This window comes from Pelobates fuscus, chromosome 3 (genome assembly GCF_036172605.1).
Source record: "Pelobates fuscus isolate aPelFus1 chromosome 3, aPelFus1.pri, whole genome shotgun sequence".
Lineage (NCBI taxonomy): Eukaryota > Metazoa > Chordata > Amphibia > Anura > Pelobatidae > Pelobates > Pelobates fuscus.
The window spans coordinates 71,248,109-71,275,478 of NC_086319.1; the positions used below are offsets into that span (position 1 = coordinate 71,248,109).

General features: G+C 36.9%; 1 protein-coding gene across 1 annotated transcript in view; it reads left to right on the forward strand.

Moving 5' to 3' along the window:
• Positions 1-27,370, forward strand: part of UTP20 (UTP20 small subunit processome component) — a 110,934-nt gene that overhangs the window by 70,858 nt on the left and 12,706 nt on the right. The window contains exons 32-54 of the mRNA XM_063447177.1: positions 878-965; positions 1,214-1,357; positions 2,962-3,015; positions 3,160-3,312; positions 4,601-4,756; positions 5,698-5,838; positions 6,207-6,344; positions 7,900-8,039; positions 8,691-8,773; positions 10,116-10,390; positions 10,672-10,811; positions 12,889-13,045; positions 13,921-14,019; positions 17,804-17,971; positions 18,444-18,610; positions 20,049-20,196; positions 20,668-20,784; positions 21,494-21,664; positions 21,889-22,017; positions 22,754-22,864; positions 23,390-23,469; positions 24,837-24,906; positions 25,519-25,701. Coding sequence (XP_063303247.1) covers positions 878-965; positions 1,214-1,357; positions 2,962-3,015; positions 3,160-3,312; positions 4,601-4,756; positions 5,698-5,838; positions 6,207-6,344; positions 7,900-8,039; positions 8,691-8,773; positions 10,116-10,390; positions 10,672-10,811; positions 12,889-13,045; positions 13,921-14,019; positions 17,804-17,971; positions 18,444-18,610; positions 20,049-20,196; positions 20,668-20,784; positions 21,494-21,664; positions 21,889-22,017; positions 22,754-22,864; positions 23,390-23,469; positions 24,837-24,906; positions 25,519-25,701 — 3,112 coding nt within the window. The remainder of the gene's footprint in view (positions 1-877; positions 966-1,213; positions 1,358-2,961; positions 3,016-3,159; positions 3,313-4,600; positions 4,757-5,697; positions 5,839-6,206; positions 6,345-7,899; positions 8,040-8,690; positions 8,774-10,115; positions 10,391-10,671; positions 10,812-12,888; positions 13,046-13,920; positions 14,020-17,803; positions 17,972-18,443; positions 18,611-20,048; positions 20,197-20,667; positions 20,785-21,493; positions 21,665-21,888; positions 22,018-22,753; positions 22,865-23,389; positions 23,470-24,836; positions 24,907-25,518; positions 25,702-27,370) is intronic.

Sequence of the window (27,370 nt, forward strand, 5' to 3'; positions counted from 1 at the left end):
ACAGTATATTTATCAGTCCACTGTCGTAATATAATGGAGACCCACTATAAGATCGTAAATAGGTGGCATTTAACACCACAAAAAATAAATAAGATGTATCCTCAAGATAGAAGCCTTTGTTGGAGATGTGGTTCGACCACTGCTGACGAACTACATATATGGTGGGATTGCCCTTTAATTAAATCATGTGATATACTGTTTGTATATATCAATAAGCTCTTAGGACTGAAACAGGTGTGGACACAAGAGATGGCGATTTTACCTCTAAAATTACCATCCTTACCGAAAAATGAAAGATGGTTTCTGATCCATATGTTGATGGCATTTATGTGTTCTATTGCTTTAAATTGGAAAACTTCTAAGGTCGAATTATGGCCACAAATTAAAGAACGTGTCAAATTTCAGTGTAGAATGGAACATGGGATTTCACCTAATTGTTGTGTTAACCCAAACAAATATCACATCTGGGATAACTGGATAAAAGTCCTAGATACGATGTCAGAACCGGGGAGTTAAGACCCAGAGTAGAGTTGAGTTGACATAAGTATATAAAAGCCTTTTCTCTGGTCGAGCCTTCTATATATTGCATTAAGGGAATATGGATAGTGCAATTATCTTCACATTGTATGTATATATGTATGCCTAGTATATATGTGTAATCTTTGATATAATGAATTAAGATAATGGAATATGTATTTTTTTTTTTCTATATTGAAAACTAGTAAAATTTATAAAAAAAAAAAAGAACCTACAGAATGAATTATATAATATGATATAACGTCTATGTTATCATTTCAAACATTTAAATACATGTCGAACATGCAGGGGTAATCCTTTTTGTATTTGGTTTCCTCAATTATATCTACTTGGTCCACAGGATCAGCAAGTTCATCCAGGACAGAGACCAGAGTAATCTACTCATCAGCCTTCTAATTTCTTACTTACATAAGAGGAACACAGCTCAGGTGTGTAATTCAGTGTTAACAGACTTCTTCTTCACAAAGACTCTAGAACAAAACTTCATGTTTTCACTTAAACACAGCTGGCAAAATATAATGTAAACCCTGCTGATCCGGTTGCATTATGTTTGCGTAAGTGAGTTTTGCACATTTTTTTTTTTTTAGTTCTTTAAAATGTAGTATAACATTTTCAGTGTAGTAGATTTATGCAGAGTATGGTCATGTGTTCATTGTCCTGTTTTGGTTTGTTTTAGGACACCGAGGTTGATATTTTGGAAACCCTGCAGAATTTGTTAAGGCACTGTACAAATCCTATGAGTTTCCTGAAACCATTGGCCAAGCTGTTTGCTGTGATTCAGAACAAATTGTCTCGTCAGATCCTCTGCACAACTTTCCAGGTATGGCCTCTTGGTAATTGCGATTACATTTCTGTTCTTTTGTTTATTTGTTATATGTATTTTTTTTTTTAGTCTTTTTACGTATCCTCGTAGCAGATTATTTCAAGCCCATTTCCCTTCTTGGCTTTTGAAATATGATTTATTAAATACTTACACATATATATTCCTAACGCTATAGTGCCCCAGTCACTGTTTAGGAGACCTGGCTACAGTGGTTAAAAAGACGTGATTTACTTACCTTTCAGCCCTCGGATCGCTGGTCTCCTTCGTGTAACTCTGCCTCTTTAGCTGATATCATTGTTGATGATCTCAGTCAACTTATTGCTTTCCCATAGGAAGGCATTGGGGGGCTAGTGCACAGCTGACTAATCTGCTATTTTATGGAAGCACCCCTAGTGTCTTATGACAGCCACTTGAGGCAGTTACAGAAATGTTTTCAACTGCATGGTAAAAAAGTGCAGTGGGGGCGGGAGGCACATAGAGGTGAAGCGGACTGGGTGCCTATATTGTTCCTTTAAGAACAGTGCTTTAGAAAAGAAACAAACCCCAGGTCCACTGTGAAGCAGTGTATTTGATAATGTACCTTAATCAGTAGAGATATATATTTTTTTCATCTCACCACAACTTAAATTGCATTTGCAGACTGCTACACCCAGATTCTGGGTATACATTAGCGGTTTAAATACGGCTCTATTCTAAAATTCGGTCTTGATCAAGGGTCAATCAACTAATTTTATTGGGAAAACAGACAGGTTTATATACACAGACCCCTAGCATTTTGTCTCCATTCACTACAAGGTATGCCTTCCCAGACACCTCTGTGTCTTGAAGATAACGGAGTCAGCTCTCGATTAAACTAATTATCTTTAAAACTAATTATCTCCTGGACACAGAAAAATCCAGAAAACACATACAAAAAAGCATTGTACCTGCACATGTTTTATAACCCCGTAAAGGCCGGATCCGAGCGCCCATTCTGTGAAAATAGCACTCGGATCCATGCGGAAATGTCCAATCGACACTCGTCACCATATCACGGTCTTTTACCGGGAGCTCTCTCCTTCTAGTAGGCAGGGAGGAGGGGAAGTGCTTATTCTCTAATGAGTGCTCTCCTAGCTTGTGTGGAAGGGTTAAAACAGGGTATCCATCTGACTGGGTCGGGCCATAGTAAAGTGGCAGAGCCGGAGTCACAGGAAATTTGGTAGTAACTCCTGCTGGAGGTAAAACTTTACTCCTGCTCTCTAGAACGGGGCCGTAAAAATAGTTGTTTTTTTAAGTTAGGGGGCACAGAGAGGAGGGGGGAAGATGGAATGGCAATTTTTGCCAGTGATTAACAGTCTTTTTGGGCACAGTTTCTTACACTCTTAGAGCCATAATGCTGGTAAAGCATGGGAGATGTGGCTAACAACATCTGGAGTGTCGAAGGTTGCCTACCCCTTTTGTAGTAGCTGTTTATAACAATATTTTAGTCATGAGATATATTTTTATTATTGCTATTATTTTTTTCCATGTATTGCAAACTTCTGAAGGATGTATCTTATACAAACTTTTCATTATGTGTTTTTGTTGTTGTTATAAGATATTTAATGTTTTTTTTTTTTCAGGTTTTATCTGAACTTAATCCTGAATTAGTATATGTCACAGATGTTGTTGCAAAGGTAAAGTGATATTTTTTACATCTAAGTACAATGCATCATGTACACTATCTATCCCCTACACTTTGGACATTTATTGGCACAAGTACGACTCTATAAACGTTTCTGGTTCATATAGATTAATTATTCTTTCTCTATGATTTCCAGTTGAATGCTTATGACAAAAGGCATTTGGATGAAATCCACTTTGATGTTCGCCTAACAGCTTTCCAGAATGCGACTTCCAAAGTCAAGGAGATGAAATCACTTGATGTTAACTACATCCTTCCAATTGTGTACAACTGTGTTTACACCATACAGGTACATTATTTGGAAAGAGCCTAATTTTTTTTCATTTTTTTTTTTTTTGTAAATAAAGAGATATTATTGAAATGTTTTTAATATAACTTATTGCCATAGTAGGCATTTTAGCACAAATGCCAAGAAAATCAAATGAAACATTGTGTAATTCATCTGGAATATAAAAGCTCCGTAGTAATTATAAACGTAAACTGATATTATTAATAAACATAAGAGCTGTAGCTCAGGAGGAGTAAAGGCTGAGGAGCTGGATAAGGAAAGACAAGAAAAGTGGGAGTAGAATGTAAGAGAAGGGGAGGAAAAGAAATTACAGGCAAGCAAGGAGGCAACTGCCGCTATGTGATAACAATGTTCCGGTTCAATCGGAAGGGAGAATCTAGGTTGGATTGTAAAGGAGAGAACCTAATGTATTGCAATAAATGTTTCTGCCTTGTTTTTATCTTTTTGCATATAAAAATTGAGGCAAGACAGAGCTGTAATCTGACTTGTTTTAAAGGGATACTTTAGTGGCAGGAATAAAAAATATTCCTGGCACTGCTACCCCCCTCCCTGGTGAATAAAGGGTTAAAAATACTTGATTAACTTACCTTACCAAGCATCTCCGACGTCCTGCGACAAGCGTGCGCATTAGACCTTCACATAGGAAAGGATTGATACAACGCTTACCTATGGGGAAAAGTCTTACGCTGGATGTCCTCGTGCAGAGCGTGAGGATGTCCAGCGTCCGATACCAGGCGAACGGAGGCGCCCCTAGTGGCTGTGTGGGCCACTGGAGGCGGACTTAGTGCTGCAATATAAACATTGCGGTTTCTCTGGAACTGCAAAAAAGGGACACTGCACCCAGACCACTTCAAATAGCTGAAGTGGTCTGGGTGCCTATAGTATCCCTTTAATGAAGAGTTGCATTAGTCTGTATACATACAAAAAAAAAATGTTTTGTTTTTTGTAAAATCTGAAAATGATTTATAAGCTTGTCTTTCATCAAAGCCTAGAGGTGATAAGTACTATTTAAATCAAATCATATTTTCCAGCTATATAACATCAATATATGTTTCATTTATTTATTGTTTTTTTGTTTTAAACAGATCCTACGTTTATAACAGTATTATTGAGATATATAATTTGTTTTACAACATATGCTCACCTTATTATAAATTATACTTTCCCTTTAGTTTGACCAGCAGCTATCACAAGAAATTGTAGATCTCTGTGTACCAATAACTTGTATTGTTTTGGTCTGTTTTATGGTATGCATACTAGTAGTTGAGTATTTCGTTTTCTTTTCTAGCTCGGGGAGATGACTCTCAGTGACAATTGCATCCTTTTCCTTCAAAGTGTTATTACGCAAATTGCAAACATGGAACACACGGAGAAGGAATATCGAGAGATCGTACAGTGCATCCTGCTGGTCAACTTGAGAACACATCTCAAAAGCAAAGAGGAGGTAATTTCACAGGAATGCACATGGGCAAAATGTTTCTTAGTGTAGAAGATCAGTAAAGCTTAAATAGATTTTTTTGCTTAGCAGTGATACTGGTATGTTTAACACATTGTTGAAATAACAGATTAATATCAGGAAGTGATAGCTAAATAGCTTGGTGTAGATCCTTCCAGTCACAACACACACTGAGTTTTTGTTCTCAGATAATGCACAACAAACAAAACGTGTATTTCCCATTACGCAGAATGTTTAATTTGTTTAATATATGGAAATACATTAAACACATGCTAGGGTGCCCACTATGAATACCCTTTTCCCTCCGGATCAAAACACATGCATAGCAACACAACACAAGAGCAAATTAATAAGAGAATGCATGGCCTCCATTGACAAAGGCCTTCGTCCGAAACATTGGGAGGGTCTCTTATTGTTTTGGTGTTGCCTCGTCTCTGTTGATTATACCTTGTGGAAGTAGTATGTGATCCATTGGTTTGTTGCTGTTTACTTGTCTATCTTATGGAGAACATTGTGTCTTTGAATATGTTTACACTAACGGACTGATTAAGTTGACCACTTTTGTCTAGATATTTATAGGTCTGGAATTTAGGACTTGTATTTACCAAATATCTGTTACAATATTAGTCATTTTGGATGTTTTTTTAAATGTTGGATTATAAATTAAGTGTTGGATTATAAATAAAGATTATTTTTAATATAGAGGTAATATAGAGGCTGTGATTGTATGTTGACACTTGTATTTCCCATTATCAGGAAGGACCGTACAGTTTAACTAAGAGTAAATGTTTTAATCACAAATAACTTGACATTAAACTACATTTCTCAGCATTGTTTCCCAGAGGGCAAACGTTGGACTGCCCTGACCTAGGCTCATGTCAGTGTGTGGAGTTTATTATGGTTACTTTTAAAGTTATTTCTCTCAACAGAGTGTTCAGCAAGACTACACCACCCTGCTTTCCAGGCTGATTCGAGCTTTCCCAAAACATCCAGATTTTGCAGATTTAGTCCAGCTTACAGACTACAACGATCCAGAAATGGACTTCTTTGAAAACATGAAGCATATTCAGGTACTTGGAAGTCTCATCATATTGAACAAAAATAGAGGGGGATTTAGAAACTATGACTTTGTTCATGTGAATTAGCATCAGAAATGATTCCACTTTTTAAATGATTTATCTACAGAAATTATCAGTAATGTCTATGGGAATTTTTGTAGATAAATCATTTGAAAAGTTTGTTTCCTAACATATTGGAATAATTTCTGATGCAGATTCAAACAAATGAAACCGAAGTCTATGTTCTGGGTGTCTATGTTGTATTATACAATTGATTTGTGTTTACTTTATGGAAACTAGAGTAGTGAATGTTTGATTTGACCTTACCGGGAGTGGAACCAATGGAACTGAGCTTGACTTACGGCATTCCTTTTTTGCAGATTCACAGGAGAGCGCGTTCATTGAGAAAACTTGCAAAACATCTTGTGGAAGGGAAAGTGGTATTGTCCTCCCACTCTCTCCAGAGCTTCATTATGCCGTATGCCATCAGCACTCTGTTTGATGAAAAAATGCTCAAGGTATGTCACTAAAATAATGTAATCTAATATTCAGTTTTTGAACTTGGTTGCTTGATCCTGTAATAACCTACATGTCATGCCATCTATTTTATGATTGTATACTCCCTTATAGTGCTCTTTGTTTTTTAATGTTTGAGTTAACACCGTGAACAGTGAGGTGTATTGTCATTTGCCATGGAAATGTGTCAGCTGTGTCCCTGCCATTTATATGTAATTTGGTAATTTAGCCTGATCAGTGCCTCAGGTCTCATTCTTCATACCGTCAGTTAAAAACACAGTTTATTACCTCATACTTCATTGTAAGTATTCCTTTTTTAGCTTAGCGGGAAACTCTCAATACGGTAGCATCCTCTGGTTTTTGGATTGTTTATAGTGAAAGAAAGTTTCTGACTTCTTTCTCTATGTTGGAACTAACTGCAGCAACCTGCCAAGTACATCACAGGGGGAACTATGCAGCCTCCTCTCAGTACATGTACTTGTATGTTGTGTACCTGCCTTGCACACAATATCTATGTCCTCACTACTTCAAACAAGACTGTCTTGTAGCATTGTATCAGAGAGTTGAAGTTAGCCCAAGTTCCATCAAGCACTAATCATAAAGAAAAAAAATCTACATGAGTGAATATATCTGTACAAGCCACATCACAACTACTATTACCTTGAGTAAATATTGCATAATTTTCCTTACTACATATCCAATAATCCACTGGCAGGAGAGTATTGTTTAAACCTGACTTTCGATAGAAAACCATAACAGCACAAGGATTAGCTGAAACACTTCAGCTTCCTGGTAATGTGTTGACAAAACTTGAAAGGTGAGTTATATATTTAAATTTTTTCTTTTCTTTTTCTTTCTTTCTTTCATTTTTAAAATTTTGTTTTATCAGATTTAAAATATCAAATCCAATTTGGAGTTTTCTATTAAAGGATCACTATAGTGTCAGGAAAACAAAGCGGTTTTCCTGACACTGTAGTGCCCTGAGCGTGCCCCCACCGCTGGGCTGAAGGGGTTAAAATCCCTTCACCAGCTTACCTTATTCCAACACCAGGCTACCTCAGCGCTGGTGACCTCTCCTCCCCTGCTGACGTCAGCGGAGCTGTCCGACGTCACAGCATCGGCATGCGAATGCACGGCAAGTGCCACGCGCGCATTCAAGCTGTCAATAGGAAAGCATTTCTCAATGCTTTCCTATGGACGCTCTGCGCGATGGAGGCATAATATGCCTCCAGCGTCGCAGATGCGCCTCTAGTGGCTGTCCGAACCCCAAATGTAAACCTAGCAGTTTCTCTGAAACTGCTATGTTTGCATCTGAAGGGTTAAAACCCGAGGGACATTGCACCAAGACCACTTCATTGAGCTGAAGTGTTCTGGGTGACTATAGTGTCCCTTTAAAGCTCAAACGTTGTACTGTGCAGTGCATGACAGCAGATACATAAGTGTGAAATGCACATTGATTTTTTTTTTTTGCAAAACATTTCTAAACACTCACCCCCCCCCCCCCCAGCCCCCTCTGATTTTGAATATTTGTTGACTTTCTTTTTTTTTTTTTTTCAGCATGAACATATGGTGAATGCTTCTGTGGAGATGGTGGGATCTGTATGTAAACATCTCGCGTGGTCTGCATACATGTATCAATTGAAGCATTTCATTCACGTTCTTCAAACTGGTCAGATCAACCAAAAAATGGGAGTGAGGTAGAGCATCTGTTTCTTTTCATATATTTAAATCCATACTAAATAAATTATTACAGTATAGTTTCTCGAGTAAACCACTCCTGCCCATTTTGATTAGACTAAAAGTCCCACTTCTCGGCCTACGTAACACCTTGTTTTACACACATTGAGATGAAGGAATTCCAGAATATAAGTTGGCTCAGGTCTTCACTTTTAATGTACGGCATTACCTCTATCATTATAATTCTTGGAAATTCTTAAATTGCTGGGTTTAGTTTATGGCCTAAGTATTACTGGTGTTTATTAGTTATCTAGTCATTTGTTGACTTGTAGCTTGTAGAAAACAGTTTACTTCCTGTGTTTCATCATTTTTTTTTTCTTCACACAAAGTTGCAAAGTAGTACATTATGGATTTTGTTCACAATTGGAGGAAATGACAAATATATAGGATTATTCGCTATTTTTAATATAAATTAAAGTCCAAAATTGCCAAAATGAGGAAGCATAGCTGACTTGGAGAATTTCTCGAATTCAGCTTTTTTGGCCTTAAATTTTGAAATTCACTCTGAATTCTTGACATGTTTTCACTTTAGTAAATGATTCGTTGTTAATATTTTTCTGTATTTAATTTGTGCTGCTTTGCAATGATTGTCTTTCTTTGTGATTTGATAGCTTGCTATTGACTGTGCTTGACGCGTTTCACTTTGACCACGCAACTCTAGAAAAACAGCTGCAAGCTGCGGAGAATACTGAAAGTGAGTACAAATTAAACTATTGCACAAATTATTGCTTTATAAAGAATTGACTGCGGGTGTACTAAAGCTGTGTAATTACTGGGATATATACATATATATTTCTTAATCAAATCTGGTTTGTTTCTTTAGCTTATAGTCTGTCTTTACATTAAGCTTTGAGAAAAATCAGGCCTGATAATAGCTTGAGTGAAGCAGACATTGCAAGTTGGTTAGTATTTATATCAAACACAAAAAGCACATTTCAACTTGCTATTAAATACTCAAAAAATGATCAGTTTTCCACATGAGCAGAGCAAACTCTACCTGAGTTCATGACATTTGCCAGCAATATCACCAAACATATACAAATGGTTCCTCATGGAATAAAGAGAAATATAAGCACTCTTACAACATAATAGTGTAGTAAAACCGATAACACAACAATACACGTGTCTGCTGTATCCAAAGTATCTGTTTAATGGAGCAGGCACACATTTCTATGTCATCTTGGAACACAGCATGCCACATATTATAATTCCTACTGCTATTAAAAGTATTTTATCTTGTGATGTAATTTTAAAAAAAGTGCGATATTGGCATGTATATTTTTTTTGCTAATATTATAATCCTTTCGTGTTGATCGTGAGATCATACAATTAATGACAATGACGACAGTAGTATAGTATGGTTTTAAAGGGACACTGCAGGCACTCAGCTATTTTATCTCTCTGAAGTGGTTATAGTGTCTTTAATCACCTGACGCTGTCCTTCCATTCAACATCAAACTGTTTTTACCGCATTTAATGCTAAATGAGTGTACCAAGTAGCCCATTCCCTCTGTGCTGGTTGGACTAAGGAGGAAGTGTGTGATTGGCTGAGAGTGGCAGCTGACTGATTTCCGTGTATTTCAGCACTCATTGTTGGTATGAATTGGTATGGCTAGAAGGAAGTGTTAATTCTCTGACTTAGCTGTACCCCCAGCGAGGGCCTGGGACCCTAATGTATTGCTAAACTGCTCACAAATGGTTTAACACTGAGTGGATGGACAGTGCCAGAGGACTGTAGGCACTGTAACCAATCCAATGAGATGGAATGGTTATAGTGCCTATAGTGTTCCTTTAAGTGAACAATGTTTCTAACGTTACCGTAACCAGCAGAAAAAGTCTGTGATATTATTAGATAAGGATCGTGTTGAAAACATACTAACAATGACAATACCGGAGAAGTTCAGAAAACCATGTCAATCACATTCTGGTGCTGAATTGTGATATTTATATAGTTTTTTTTTTTTTCCTACCATTTTGCCTAATTTAATTATTTAATTATTTTTGTTTTGTGTTTCCCTTCCAATTTACTAATTAAGGTGGAATGGAAACCGACCACATGGAGGATGAGGATGAAACCATGGAGATGGATGATGAGCCCAAGGATGATCTAGAGATGGACCCTATGAATAGTGATCAAGCCAATGTCCCTACTAATGAGTCTCCTGCAGAACAACCAGAAGTCAAAAAAGGGAACAGAGCGTATAACTCTGTACCGAAAACCAAGGAAGAGCTGGTTTCTCTGATCAAACATATTCAGGAAACGGTCTCTCATAACCTATTACCAAAGCTACAGAAGTGCCTTGATGCAAAGGTTACTACCTACATTTTATTTTCATTTTTCATTTTTTTTCTCCCATATTATAAATGTACAAAGGAACTAGCATTTCTTAAGTTATTTTGGAGGAATCTATAACTTAGGGCGGTTTGTTTTGGTGGAACAATATTTTGTATGAGATCATTATTGACTTTTAAATTTAATTGTTTTCTTTTCAAGTGATTTGAAATTAAGAACCATTTGATATTGCTTTTTTTTTTGTCAGTTGATGGTTGTGTTCGAGTTAGTTTCATTCTGGCCTCTGTTTCTTTTTATAGATTAAGCGGGACGAGGAGCATAAAATGGTGAAGTCCAAATTTGTTAATGAAGAGGAGGTAGTGCGGGTTCCAATAGCATTTGCCATGGTGAAGTTAATGCAGACACTGCCACAAGAGGTCATGGAAGCCAATTTACCCAGGTACTACATATTCTTTTATGGTTTATTTCAGGATTGTGCCAAATTAAAACTTAAATATCTTACGATGCGCGCCCTCTTTTTTTAAAGTAATTTTAAATGTTATGGCATTTGATTTGTGTTATGTATGGGTTAGGTGAATGCGTTGTGATCATATATATCCATGTATGTGTGTGGTCTGTGTATATCGTGTGTGTTATGTTTTTGTGTGGGATGTCTCTGGTGTTATGTGAGTGCAAATATGGGCTGTAAGTAGTGTTGTGTATGCATTGTTATGCGGGCTGTTTGTGATGCTGTGTGAGGTTTTGCGTGTGTTATCTGTCTGCATGTGACTGGCTTGTAATATTTCTACGTGTGTACGTGGCCTGCCTGTTTTATGCGTGTGTGTACAGTGTGTATGTGTATTGCTTATAGGTTTCGTATATGTGTGTATGTGGGCCAGCTGTGATGTTAAGTATGTGTTTTGGCTGCTTGTAGTATTTGGTGTGTGGTAGTGGTAGGGGCCGTATTGTACTTTGTGTGTGTGTTTGTATATATGGGATGTTTGGGAGGCTGTCTGTATTGTTACATGTAGGTTGTGTTGTTGGGGTGGGGACCTCTTTACTTAAATAAACGTGTTATAAACTTACCTTTACTCCGGGACTCTGCTGCACGCTGGGCTAGTTTGGGAGATATTGTGTTCTCCCCATGTGATCCATTCAGGTCTGCAACCTCATGTACTATAGGTTTCCAACTTGTAGTTTGTTTGCTGCCAACTGCTGTGGGTATGCCATCATAAAAGTTGTCTTGTTGAGCATGTTGACTAGGTGCCTGCCTTGTTTTACATATATAGAAAATACAAGAAGGGTTAGGCACTCCAAGGTTCAGAAACGGCAATTTATTGAAGCCCAATGCCATACAGTGTTTCTACCAACATGGTCTTTATCAAGCTATCAAATACGCATACCACAGATATTTATAGTTTCTTAAATTAATCCAAACAATAATCCATGTAATCACTGATTATTTTTGATTAAGTGAATTTATGTGCCTATAAATTATTTGTGGTATGTGTATTTGATAGCTAGATAAAGAACGTATAGGTCGAAACGTTGTGTGGCATTGGGCTTCGATAAATTGCAGTTTCTGAACCTTGAAGTGCCTAAACCTTTTTGTACTTTCTACATACTATTATTGGGACCTGGTTCTGAGTCCCGGTTTGGTTGCACCCTAGCTCAGAGTGATGGGATAGAGTGCAGTTCCATATTGTTTCTTGAAATAGTTTTACATATATATCAAATGTGCTTATGTACTGTAGTACAATTACAATAATTTATATAGCTCCAACATATTCTGCAGCGCTGTACAATAGGTAAACCATAACAAAACATGTTGGACATATTGGAAGACTAGGTGAAGAGGCCCTGCCACAACGAGCGTACAAGTTAAAAGTTGTAGACATTTGTCCTTTTTATCAGGTTAATACCCCTGAACGGCAAACAAATCAAAAGCAAAAGGAAATCCACAGATTCTACATAAAAATGTAATGGTCTCACCCTGGCCTGCCAAATTACTTGTTTGCTTTTCTCTTTTTAGTATGGCGCCAAGAATGAAATGCATTTAATAATGGACACTATTACCTATAAAATTAATTATTAATATAAATACTGAGACTCGCCATGTTCTATAAGTAACCGTTACTTTATTTTATTAAATAGTGGGATATATTAATATTAGGAATTCTATTATTTTTTTTATCGGCCTTCCAAACACGTGACTCTAACAGAATATTGTTGTGAATTCAAAGTGAATTTCAAATTTAAGGCCAAAATTGGAGAACTGGACACATTCACCAAGTCAGCTCTGCTTCCAGCACGGCTACTTTGGCTTTAAATATAAATTTCAGTTTCAATTTCTAACAGTTTTTACTTTAACTCATAATGAATGTATGAAAACTACTGTCATTTATATATATATAGTAATCTTCTGTTGGTGCAGAATTATCACCTTTCTATATCATTCTACAGGAGATGATTATCTTCTCTGAATTGAAATTTGGTTTCCACATTATTGACTCTGAATATTCATATTTTTGTTTCAGTGTCTTGTTGAAGATCTGTGTTCTTTTGAGGAACAGAGCACAGGAAATTCGTGATATTGCTCGAAACACGTTAATTAAGATTATCGAGACTCTCGGAGCTCGATACTTGCATTATGTACTGAAAGAGATGCAAGCTGTGCTTGTCAAGGGATATCAGGTAAAAAAGATATTCGTGAATCGTGATTTTCATATATTTCTTAACACTATATTATGTGGTGTAAGTGCTCATTGATACCAGTGGAATTAAACCAACTTTATTACAAAACGTTTTTCATTGATTGTGTTTGTTTTCATTTTTTTTTTTTTACAAGTTTGAATAACATTATTTCTTTATCATAAGTAACCAAAAACAAGAATCCTTTAGGGAGGGATTATTTTAAATTGCATTTAGAGGCAGGCGCTTTAATTAGTATTTTGGTGATTTAGTCCTAGCCGCCTGCACTTTGCATCTATTTTGGCAGTATAGTTTTACCCAAAGCCGATATCACCTACAGCAGGGGTATGCAACCTGCAGCACTTCGGATGTTGCTGTTACTGCCATAATACTGGCAAAGCATCAAGGGAAAGTAAACCTGAAGGCTGTATTTTTGAGATGTTAATAGGAGCATGGACTGAAAAGGAAACCCACAACAATCTTTCATGTCAAGCCATTCTGTTATTAGCTTAGTAGGAACATGGTCTGAAGGGGCTTAACAGATCTGGGCAAAGTTTTCAAAGACGGTTTCAAGGACATTTTTGCAGACACTTACAGACTTATTGACTAACTAGTGACTTAACAGGGATTTGGATTGAAATCAAATTTTATACCAAAATAGGTGATATTAAAACACAGCGGAGCAAATTTTGGGTGTTGTAGTCTAAAATTTGACTTGTGTAGCAGATATAAATGATTAGTTTAAGTATGCAGATTTAGAACTGGCAGGATGATCTATGGATACATACGTAAAGGCTGTTTTTAAATGTTATATTTACAAATGGTTTCATTCATTTATTTCCCTTTTTTATTTTTGTGAACTAATGCTGGTTCAATAGGTCCACGTGTTATCGTTCACTGTTAATCTTCTACTGAAATGCCTCCTTGGCAGCCTCAAAAGTGGAGATTTGGACGGCTGCTTGGAAACTCTCGTTCAGGTAGGAAATAATGTTTTGAAGGTTCATGCACATTTACATCATGCTTCTTGATATGTTCAGTTAAATGTAACTTTTTTTCTTTTCTTTTTTTTCTTTAAGTTAAATCTTTACATTTTCTATGTGCCTTTTTAGCTGCGCTTATTTATTTTTTTTAAAAAGATTTAACTTTTTTTACAATTCTAGTACAACTGTGGCTCCTCCCACTTTCTACTAGAGGAAACTTTTCCCAGACTGGCTGGTTCCATTGCAACGTTGCTCGTAATGTTGTCTTTTTGCTAAAACGTATTTGGCAAATATCTTAATATTACTTTTACCCATGCTTATAAGATCCTCTATTTGGTAATTAAATCCTTGCCTTCTGTCTGCTCTTTGCATTTATTTTTTGGCAGTATGGTTTTACCCAAAGCCGTTCTCACCTACAGAAGGGCTAGGCAACCTTCAGCACTCCATCTCCCATAATGCTGTTACAGCCATATTTCTGGGAAAGCATCAGGGGAGCTGTAGTCCGTGACATCTGGAATTTTGAAGGTTGCTTCCCCTGAACTACGGTCTGTATTTTTGTGATATCAATAGGAGCATGGACTGGAGAGGAAACCCACAGCAAACTCTCATGTCAAGCCATTTTGGTATTACCTTAGTAGGACCATGGTCTGTAGGAGCTTAACAGATCTGGGCAAATCTTTCAAGAACGCTGCAGATGCTCAGAAACTAATGTGTGACTTAACAGGGATTCAAATTGAGACCAAATTTGATCATCAATGTTATTGCTTGTTTTTGTTTTTTTCTTATTTCAAGTGTAAATGTGCCTTCCCTCCTCTTCTATGTTCCCTGCTCATTTATAACAGCCACCAACTGTGTAGGTCGACATGTCCACAGACTGTCTATGGGCCACACTCTTGATGGTAATTATAGCCACAAGTGAATAGTTATAACTGTGAAGTACATACATTATATATTTATAACTATAAATATTGTCAAAAACAAACAAACCATAAACTAGCGGAATAAAGTTGTGGTGAAAAACTCACACTCTTAAAATGTAATTTCCCCTTTGTGTTGTAGCAATGAGTAAGTTACAATGAAGCTAACATGCTTTGGAATAGGGTTAGGTTTCATCAGTTTATAATATTGATTTACATGAGTTTATACTCCGTTCTGAATGTTGACCCCCGTTTGTTTAGAATGTCAGTATCAACACGATCATTTGTTTGATTTGAAAAGCAACCCATTAAAATATTTACACAGTAACCAGAGTTTGTCCATTAACGTCTGAGCAATTTCATAGGGTTAGGTTTTCATCAGTTTAGAATTTGACTCCATCAGTTAGAATGTTCACTATAATTTGTTTACAATGTTGACTTACATCTGTTTGGCATTTTGACTCGCATCTGTTTAGAATTAGTTTAAAATGTTGACTCCCATCAGTTCAGAATGTTAACTGTCATATGTTTAGAATGTGGACTATTATCTGTTTAGTGTGTTGACTATAAACAGTTTGGAATGTTGTCTCCCATCAATTTAGAATGTTTACTCCCATCAATTTAAAATGTTTCCTGTCAGTTTAGAATGTTCACACTCATCGGTTTATAATATTGACTTGACATTTTATAATATTGACTTCTATCTGTGTAGAATGTTGTCTTCCATCAGTTTAGAATGTTGACTTCTATCTTTTTAGAATGTTGTCTTCCATCAGTTTATAATATTGACTTGACATTTTATAATATTGACTTCTATCTGTTTAGAATGTTGTCTGCCATCAGTTTAGAATGTTGACTTCTATCTGTTTAGAATGTTGACTCCCGTCATGTTGACTTTTTGGAAATGTTTTGTTTACTTTGCTCTAACTATCATCAATCATTTCATTTTAGACCGTTGTTCATTAATCCAGGAACTGTTGGGGTTTGCAAATTTTAGGCTGAGATAATCAGGCAGGAGAACACTTGTAATTTTGTTGTTTTGAGCTATAATCTGAACAATGTAATGTTGACTACCATCTGTTAATAATCAGTTCTGAATGTTGACTTCCATGTGCTTAGAATGTTGACTCCCTTTAGTTGCGAATCAGGTTAGAAAGTTGACTCCCGTCTGTTTAGAATATTGACTTTTTGAATAATTTCAGTTCACTTTTCCCTGATTCTCATTTACATTTATGTCCTAGGGATTTGTTCATTAAATCAGGAATAATAGGAAGAATTATCCCTTGCTTTACAAATGTATCCAAAAGCTTGTTTAGAATATATTTAAATTATCTGTTGGAGACCAAATTGGAAAATCTGAATTTTACTGAACTGAAATTACAGTAAATTGAAACCAATTTCTTCCGTTAGTGAGTTTAGAATTACAAACAGCTGTTATGATGATTAAAAAACAAGTACATATTTCTACTCTTATATGGTTCATTTTTCTCCTTGAGGACATAGATACTGACAGTCAATGTTTAAGAGACACAATTTAGATATTATTTATGACCGTATACATCCTATAATTTCATTTATGGGGCTCAGTTATGATTTTCTCCTTTATCCTGAGTGATTAGAAGTGTTTTGCCTGGGGGATTTTTCCTTTTACTTAAAGGGACACTCTAAGCACTAAAACATCTTTAGCTTAATGAAGCAGTTTTGGTGTATTTATTAAACTCTTGCACGCTCACTACTCAATTTTCTGCCGTTTAGGAGTAATACACACAGCCTTCGCGAAAAGGTTTCATTTTGCAGCACAGTGCATGTACTTTAGAAATTCTTATCTCTTCCTCTGTTAAATTAACTTTGCGCACACACAGGATGCTGTTGCGGGCTCTAGTTGACAATTAACAGAAGATGAGAAAAGGAATTCTAAATTAAATCAGAAAGTATGTCGAGAGACTGTGGGGACCTCAACAGGCGAAGGTGTTACTACTGTTGCATGAACAAAGTGATTTAACTACTAGATGGCAGAAAACTGAGCAGCGCCTCTGCTCAGGAGTATGACCTATAGACCAAAACTCGCTGTATAAAGCTAATGCTATTTTTGTTTAATATGTCCCTTACATCCATAAATATGTTTAATGTCCATTTTATGCATACTTTCCTTATTAATATGTTTGTATCTACTGAATGTCATGATGAATGCTACCTTATTTCACATTTTTCGGATAGGTGAGAATAATCCAATATTACTAGCATGGTAAATGTAATTTAAAGGACCACTATAGGCACCCAGACCACTTCAGCTTAATGAAGTGGTCTGGGTGCCTGGTCCAGCTAGGGTTAACCCTTTTTTTTTTTTATAAACATTGCAGTTTCAGAGAAACTGCTATGTTTACACTGAGGGTTAATCAGTGACATTGACAGCCGCTAGAGGCGCTTGCGTGCTTCTCACTGTGAAAATCACAGTGAGAAGACGCCAGCGTCCATAGGAAAGCATTGTAAATGCTTTCCTATGAGACTGGCTTAATGCGCGTGCGGCTCCTGCCGCGTATGCGCATTCAGCCGATGACGTCGCGATCAAGATGGAGAGGAGGAGGAAAGCCCGGCGCTGGAGAAAGGTAAGATTTTAACCCCTTCCTCTCTCCAGAGCCCGGCGGGAGGAAGACCCTGAGGGTGGGGGCACCCTCAGGGCACTATAGTGCCAGGAAAAAGAGTATGATTTCCTGGCACTATAGGGGTCCTTTAAGTATTAACAGCTATTGGTATTTACTTACTCACACAGTCACTGTTTCAATATAATATAAGATAGATTTAACAATGTATGTGAAACTGAACAGTATGAGTAAATATTGTCTTTTTTTTTCTTTCTTGAACAGATTTTTAACCACGAGCTCTTTGGAAATGTTGCAGAGGAAAAAGAAGTGAAAGGAATTGTCTCAAAACTCATGGAGGCACGGAGTAGCAAGAGTTACGATTCCTATGAACTTGTCGCTCAGTTTGTGGGGAAAGACCATGTCGTGAAAATGATTGTGCCCCTGAAAGAGGTGAGATGAGAGTCATTATTTAGATGTTATTGTACATGAATGTTCTTTAGCTACTTATAGTGAGCAATTCACTTTCATATATATCACCCTGATATTAATAATGATTTCTTTTGTATTATTTTATTTCATATTGAACCTTCTGCTTCCGAAGATTTAAATTCCAATACTTGAGCATCACGTGTGCTTATCATGCTTTTGCCCTTAAAATGTAAAGTTCATAAGACACTTTCATTTTACAAAAAATATATCTTTGCAGGGTTATTTACTAAAATGAAAATTTCAAATTTAGGGTCAAAACATCCAAACTGGAAAAATTATCTTAGTTAGCAATGCTTTCAGTACAGGTACTCTGGCCTTAAACTTGAAATTCACTTTGAATTCTTGCTTTAGTGAATAACCTTTATAGTTGCCTGCTATGAATTCATTGCTATTCACTAGAATTGTATAAAAAGTATATTGCTCTACTGTCTAGATTTTAGAGCACACAACCAGTTTAAAGTTTGCCCGAAAGGTGCACGAAACCTTCCGAAGGATCGTTTTTGGTTTGGTCGCCAATAAAGACATGTCGGCAGAGTCTATCCTATTACTCAGCTATGGCCTTATCAGTGAAAATCTCCCACTTCTGACTGACAAAGACAAGTAAGTGAAAATGTTCTTGTGTTGTATAAAATAATGTTTCAGTCCAGGCTCAGTACTGGTGTGGTGCTTGTTAAAGTCTTTTCAGGCACTCACAGCATAAGTGTTTTGGGTCTTCAGATCCATGTTTGAACAAAGCATGTGATCAGCATGTAAGGATTCATCTTGTTCACACTATAGTGGATTAGGTCTTGTAAAATTATTTACTGATATTGTGTGTACTTTGAAGGCATGTTCATTTTGGTTTCTACTTTGTCTAGTTAAGAGCTAAGACCTTTTCTCTACATTGTTAGAGCACCATATGCCATGACACTGATCATCATTTTTAATAGATAATCTGTTTCTTGCCATGGACTTCCTACAAACCTGGGTGTTTAACCCCTTAAGGACCAAACTTCTGGAATAAAAGGGAATCATGACATGCCACACATGTCATGTGTCCTTAAGGGGTTAAAGCAAATAATACATTTTCACGTACACTCTTATAGCAGTGGAGGACTTTACGGGATTCATTCACCTCTAAATTAGCTTACTGTAGACCTAAACTTGTGGTGACCAGTGGTAAAAGTACTGTCACCTTACAGAATCTTTGCATATTTTGCAAACCTCCAAAATGGTGGCATCGCTCCTTGGGGTGCAGTGGCCCGGGGGTACAGCAGAGGTAAGTTTGACTTATTTGCTACTGTCTCCTGTGGACGCTGCCATCTTTGATCTTCAGCACCTGGCACTTCATTCACCAGAAGCCCACATCAGTGCGAGAGAGTACAACACTGATTTGTATGAAGAAATCCCACGAGACAGCTGGAGTACCCATAGATATTGTCTCGTGACATTGCCTTTTACTTCAGTGATAAAACTTGATGGCTGCACTACTTTGTCTTAGGATATCTTTTGACTACATTAGAATTCCTTTGAAATTCCAAATGCATTGATTTTATCTTCTTAATATGCTCAAAACATTTTGAATAAAAACATTTATTTAATGTTGAGAATATTAAAATTAAATGGCAATAATTTATCTTGAATATCAGTATGAATTTTGTCTTGCATACCAAGTGGAAGAGACACTTTCACTTGATATGCATGGCAAAATTTATACTGATGTTTGGGATAAATTATTGCCATTTTATTTTAATATTCTCAATATTTTTGACAGAACTCCTCTCATCTGAAAAAAATAAAAAAAAATGCTTTAAAATAACCAGTATTAACCAGTAAAATAACCAGTATCCCCCCACCAATACAAAATGCTATAAAACCCCAAAAATGAAACACTCTTGTGATAGTTGAGCGCTAAAACAGGGTAACTAGGAACACACACATGGATGGGAGACTGAAAGTTACAAGGCACATTATCAGCACAGGCGTGCTTTTAAGGAGGCACAACGTGTTTTTTCTAGTAGGGTATGTATAAGGACTATGCCTTTGTCTTTTTTTTCAGGAATAAGCAGTCGGAGACACTCCCTGCCGACCCACGTCTTCAGCCACAGAGCTGTTTATTAATTCAGCGCCCCCCACCTCGAGGAGGCAACAAAGCAGCTGTTAGTAGCCGGACTAACATGCATATCCTGATAGAATCTGGACTTCGGGTTCGTATTAATAAGACATTCTATATGCTGTGGGTTAGTTAATAGCAAGCATATTATCCAATCTCCTTTAACACAGTTAATTGTTTTAGTCAAGGCAGAAACCTTTATAAATAAACTGGACATAAACCGTGTTCATGTTTATTAGCATGTTGTTAATTTACTATAAAAAAAAAACAAAATGTGTATTTTGATTTAATTAGAGCTAAGGTATACATTGTGAGTCTTTTATACATCTAAATTTTAACAAAATGTTGTCCAATAAGCTAATGTGCTCTGGTTGTCTCCTAGTTTGTACACCATAGAAATAGCTTCTTATACCGTGATTTGAATAATAAACAGAGCATGCTGTTATCTATTTGTTTTATTTATCTATTTTTTTTTTCTCTCTGCCTGATCTGTCTGTCTTCCAAGGTTCAGAAGCAAAACCGTTTCTTTATATCCAATCCTAATATTTTGTTTCTAATAATACAGCTGCTGCACATGAGCTTGAAGAAGTCTAGAGTAAATTCATCGGAGGAACGTGCCTTGGAAATGCTGGATCCATTTGTACAGTTACTTATTGGTTGCTTTCAGTCCAGGGATGTGAAGGTACATTTTTGCATTAAAATATATCATCTTGTGCATAGTACACACCAATACACCAGCAATTATATCTTTGTTTATGTGAACCCCTATAGAAAGCTTTGTAATTTTTAACGGTGTCTAAAAGGCATCTTAAATATTCCTATACTAGACATAGACTTTATTTACTATAGCGATTATTCCACAATCATCTATTAACCCCTTATGGACCAAACTTCTGGAGTAACAGGGAATCATGACATGTCACACATGTCATGTGTCCTTAAGGGGTTAAAAGCACCTTTAATAATAAAACAAACAAAAAAAAAAAAACCTCAAGTATTGAAAATATTCTGATTGCCTTTCTCATGTTTCTCCATAAGCCTGAACCATGAGATAGGTTTTTCTGGAATCCCACGTGAGCGGACAGAATATTTGACCATTGCAATCCTGTTTCTTTTGCATAACCTGAACTACGTCATATCTTGTCAGCTTGTTGCAGTAATAATAAATATTTTCATTGGGCTAGTACAAGTAAAATAAATGAAAAAAAATAAACCCGGATGACATTTTGACCCTGATAAAGGTGCTATTACATTGCTGGAAGCTGGTGACGCAACGTTGGCTGCTTTGATGTCTGAACCTGGTTAATTCTTGTTGTTGCTTTAGTATCAAATGTCAAAATCTAGTTCTGATTAGTCATCCTGTGCAGTACATCTTCGTATTTCTTTTGTAGGTCATAACTGGAGCCTTGCAATCTCTGATTTATATGCTGAAGTTTCCTTTGCCCTCTATCGAAACGAATACTGAGCAGCTGCTTAAAGAGCTCTTTGTTTTGCTGAAAGACTATGCAAAAGCCGGAGCAGCGAAGGGCCAGAACTTCCACTTGGTTGTGAACTGTTTTAAGGTGAGATATGAGCTCATTTCATTTATTCAGTTTATAGGAAATGCTGATAAACTGTCAACTGTCCTTTATGCCCAGCCAATATAAAGCCAGTAGTACCAAAGCTTTTCGTTACGGACAGTTTAGGGAAGGGTAAATCTTTCTTCCATTACTGTTTGTTTGTTTTGTTAATCAATGGCATTCTCTGTCACGTTATGCACTGATCTAATCTACTCTTTTCCTTACAGTCGGTTACCGTGCTGGTGAGACACATGAAAGGAAAAATTACCGAGAAGCAGCTCCAGGTGCTGTTGGGATATGCAGAAGAAGATCTTTATGACTCAACACGGCAAGCTACGGCCTTTGGTTTGTTAAAGGTAAATCTAATAAATGGATCGATTTAATGCCCTTGTTCCTTACCGGATGAATCTGAATTACTTTCTGTGAGTGATCTTTCTCAACCGTACCTACTTGCATTAGTGCCTCGTCTCTCGCTGTACGACATTGCTGCTAGGGCTGAGGACATACTTGTCCTACAAAAATCTATTCTAAAGTAGGGATATAACAGATTTCTACATATGGGTTTCACAGTGAGAACATCAGGATTGTTAAATGTAACAGTATTTACTTACAGGGAGATTGGCAGAGATAGATTCTCTTGCAGGTGCAAGGCTATAAAGACAAAGTTTGACAGTTTTCGGTTCTTTAACAGCACAGATAGTTGATATGCTCACTTTATATCATTGCTATAGTAACTAGCGATTGACTCCAGCCATTATTTACCTACCACTAGAGCGCGGTTTTATTTAATCCATAAAATAATAGATCAAGCTGCGTATTGCCTAATGATTCTCTATTATAATACTAGAAACTCATATCTTTCCTTGCTAAGCAGAGATAAGCCTGATTGCAGAGACACCTGTCGGGTTCACCTGAGCTGAGTCTTCACTGAGTTTTTTAGCCCAAATCCATAGAAACTCCATCACCTGCAAGTTGCTACAAATCTTTACAGAATATTTTTTTTCCCTCTCATAAATATAATTGACATATTTCTGTGACATATTTGTGCTAGAAACCAATGCCTATCGCAAGTTTTTCTTTTCTTTTTGTAAGGCTATTGTATCAAGAAAACTGATTGTTCCGGAGATGGATGACGTGATGACAAAAGTCGCAAAGCTAGCAGTCACCTCACAGAGTGATCCAGTCCAAGTCCAGTGTCGTCAGGTACCTGTAACAACATAGCGTCCTAAGTACATCAAATGCACACAGTATTTCTCGTACGCAAAGGTGATACTGCCAGATATGTTTCCATGAAGATACAAAAAAAATTCCAGTATTCCTCGAAGCAGCGCTCATTTGTTCCTGCCAAATGGCGCAGAAACACTGACGGTATCCATGCAAACTTGACTACGTCTTGCTAATGCTTTCTTATCCATTTTTGCCTATTTTTGAGTGGTGTATCATTTTTGCGTTATTAATCTTAATTGGTCTGTTTTCTTTTTGTAATAAACCTAAATCAATAAATACAAGTAAATATCAATTAATACTAATTATTGTGGATTTGAAGATAGTGCTAATAGAAAAGACTACGTTGAAAGGACACTCTAAGCACCACAGAAACCTCTGCCCATTCTTCTCATCATTATTACGTACAGGCAGTATATCGTGTTTCTGTTTCCAGTTGATTTGTCATTTATTAGTCCGTTGAGTTTATTTTCCTTGTAATAATGTAACAATATCCTTTTCCAGATATACTTGAAGTATCTTCTTGATTATCCTCTCGGTGAAAAACTAAAACAGAATTTGGACTTTATAATTGCCCAGTTCAAGTAAGTTTTTTTTTTTTTAATTAAACTTTTTAACTTTTTTTTTTACTTCTCCCATTATTTATCTTTTTGTTACTATAATACTGCTAGTGTCTAAAGTGTTGCCCTGATGCAATTATTCCACACACGACTTTCACCTCTCTAAACTAATTCCCTGCACAATGTCTCTGGTAGCAGGCTTTTTAAAACTTGTACCTCTAATAGCCACGGTTCTTGCTAAATATCCAGTAACTCATCAGCATCAAGTGCTGTGTAAAAATACCACTTTCTAAAATCTGCTGCTGTGTTACAACACAAATACTAACAATATGCTATGGTTTGCAAAAACAGAAATGTATATTTAATTGGGTAGGATATTGAAATACCAACTGAGAACCATCTTACACACCTTATGGTTTATCCAGTTAACGTTGATTAACAACTGTTTTAAAACAGTTCTCAAACTCTCTTGTTTTGGCCTAAATATTGTGATTCAGTTGCCTAAATATTGTGACTCAGTTGCCTAATTGCAATGCTTCTAATTTTAGCGGTTTTTCATTAAACACTGAATTGTAGTGAATTGAAAACTTTTTGACTCAATTTTTCATTTCGGCTTTAAACGCATTACAATTCAGCGTTTGATGAATCAACATCCAAAACCTTCAGCAAATGTATAGCTTTTTTTTTTTTGACAATCTTTATTTAATAGAATTTTGGTACAATAAAGTATCAAATGAAGTAACAAAGAATATAGCCATAGAGCTAAGAATTCAGCATAGAATAGGTACAGCCTGGTAGGTGGACAGCAACCTATGGAATAGTGTAAATCGACGTCTCAGGGTACAATGTGAAGTCAATAGTTTTGCAGGTTCAGTATTATCAAACGTCGCCTTGGCACAACTGCTGCAATAAGGCCTGCTCTCGGCTGCAGAGTCGGTGCACAACCTGTGTTGTAACCGAGGGAGCCGGTGTGTTAGGTGTAACTTTTCATCTATGCATCTGCTTGAATTTTGGATAGCATTTAGGTATTGCTGGCATAGTATTCTCCCTACATAGCTGGCATAGTATTCCCCCTTAAAGCAAAATTAAGTCACACTGGCCAAGACATGGTCCTTTTAAATTGTCAAACTGCATGACTACCAAATATTTATCAACAAGAATAGTTATGAACAACTTCTAATGGAAGTAACAAAAACGATCATATTCTCTGTTTGTGCTGTGTTTGTTCCTTTCTGCTGCTGTGAGGCTGGATATGGGTATCGGACAAGACAGAGCTGCTACTGTACATTCTCAAAAACAACAACAACAACAACTGCTTAACAGAATGAGGGTTTCAGGTAGTTTTATGTCGCTGGAGGAATATCATGAATATATATATATTTTTCTTTCAGTTATGAGTATGAAACTGGAAGAATATCTGCATTGGAGATGGTTGCTTACCTTTTCCAGATGTTTCCGCAGGTAAGGGAACTTTTTGTATGATTTTGCTTCCACACTGTTACCACGAGGTTTTGGGTTCATTGTCCAGTTAGTAAAGAGGACATGTTTAATTACCCTTAAAATTCTATTTAGATCTATTAACTGGATCATTGGCATTACAGACTTGCTATTTGCTTCTATACCTTTCAACAGTTCCACAGTTTCCTTTATTTCATGTAAATTATCTCCCCTGTTTCCTAATGTGTTATCACAAAATCGAAAAAAATCGAAAGATCATTCGTCTTCTAGGGATCTGCATTAAAGCAGGAGCAACTGCAGACGTTCTATCTCTTGATAGTGGTGATACAATCGCTGTCCATTATAAGAAAGAAATACCCTGTGTGCATATTCACATGATTCAGTTCTTCTTTGATATGCTTGCTGTATTCATTTATTTTTTTAAAGTTCACTAATCATAGGCTAAAGAAATCATCAGTGTTCTTTACTTCACAGGTTTGTTTATTGAACATTTCGTAATCCGTTATTTCACAAAATAAGTAGTAATATACATTTACTGTTGTTTTTAAATGAAAACAAATGACTCTATGTGCCTTAATTGTACCCAAGTATATATAAAAAAAATGTTGTCTTTAGGGAATCCTCGACACACACTGTGGCCTCATCTTTGTCCCGCTTGTGTTGATGACCATAAATGATGATTCTCCAAAGTGTAAGAAAATGGCAGCCCTCGCGGTTAAAACACTTCTGAGCAAAGTGAAAGTACAGACTAAGAACCTGATGTTCTCGATGGTCAACCAATGGCTACACAGTGAAAAGGTGTGTATAGTGATACTGCGCTTCGAGTAATCCTGAAATAAATATAAATATATTTTTTTACCAGCTGGAAAAATTGATTCTATTGACCGCCGGGAGATTAGTAAAAACACCCTCTTGTTTGATTGTAAAGGGGTTCAACTTATCAAGTCATCACTCTGACTGCACCCGTGCTCACCACAAATTAACTCCTTATTTGTCAGTGGATAATGATGATTGATATTCCTAATGCTGACTTGGAATAGGTGAGACAGGGGGCTGTGCCTTGGCTAGGGTGTGGGTTGCTGGACGCAGTTATGGTGTTGTGTATGGTTCTTTCAGGGGGCAATTGTAAGCAGCATGCATAGCCCCTTGGAGTATCTTCAAGGGCACTTTCAGCTCCATTGTTTTCTAATGATTTAAATGGGTCCCCCTGTGATCCCCTTAAATGTAACCAAATTGGAAGCTCACCGCCTGCGTTGGGTATATCAATTTAAGGCCCTTTAGGGTTCCTGCTGCAACTGCTGGGATTGAAAAGTTGCTGCACTGCTGGCACCCAGGTAAGTGTAAAGCCTTTCAAAAACAGTTTGACTACTTACTGTGGTATGGAACCAGGGTACTCATGCCAACCATAACCACTTCAGCTTACTATTGTGGTCATCATACGTAGAGTGCCCCTTTATAGACACGTGTATCCAACAATGCTATGAGGTAATTACCATGAAATATAGTAAACAAGGCCAGTGGTTGGAACCATCACAGGAAAAGGGCTCACAAGTATACATAGAGAGCTCTTCTGAGCTCCATCTGTTTACATTGTATTGTTATTTTTTTAATGTTTTTATCATAAATGTACAGAGATTCCTTATTGAATGAAAATAAGGAAAACACATTCTTTGTTTTTCATATTTAACACGTCATATTATGCTTAGTTCTGTGTTTTTATGTTTCTCTCTAATCAGAATGTTTCATTTTAATAATGTTAAAACTGCCATGCACCATCTTTGGATCCTTCTTATCATTGCTTTGTTTCTGTTTGGTATTTATAGGGATACTATAGTGCCAGGAACACAAAGCTGTTTTCCTGGCACTATCGCTCACCCTGCCTCCCTCTTCCCCCTTCCCTTCCGACCGGGTAAGTAAAGGGTTAAATACTTTTCTTTTTTTTTTTTACTTACCTGATCCTAGCGCCGATGTCCCTTGACGCTGTGCCAACGCTCCGGCCCCTCCAAAGTCCCAGGACGAACGGGCACCCATGCGTATTAGACCTCCCCATAGGAAAGCTGACGCTGGGTGTCCTCATGCAGCCACTAGAGGCCGACTTAATGCTGCAATGTAAATATTGCAGTTTCTCTGGAACCGCAGTGTGTAGCATTGCAGCATTAAGTGCAAAAGGGACACTGCACCCAGACCACTTCAATGATCTGAAGTGGTCTGGGTGCCTACAGTGTCCCTTTAATCCGGTTAGTTCATTTCTGTTTTTGGTTAATTCTATAGCTGGCTTTCTTTAAGTTGGTTTTGAAGATTGTGAGATTCGTTAATCCTTAGCTGCCTTTTCATGAATCCCTGTTAGTGATTAGTTAATCCTATATTTTCATTTTAATTATGCTGCCTTTGTAACACATAATCCATCTGTTACTGCTCTTGCAGTGAACGATATACTATAGAGTGATTTAACAAGGTTTATCCATAA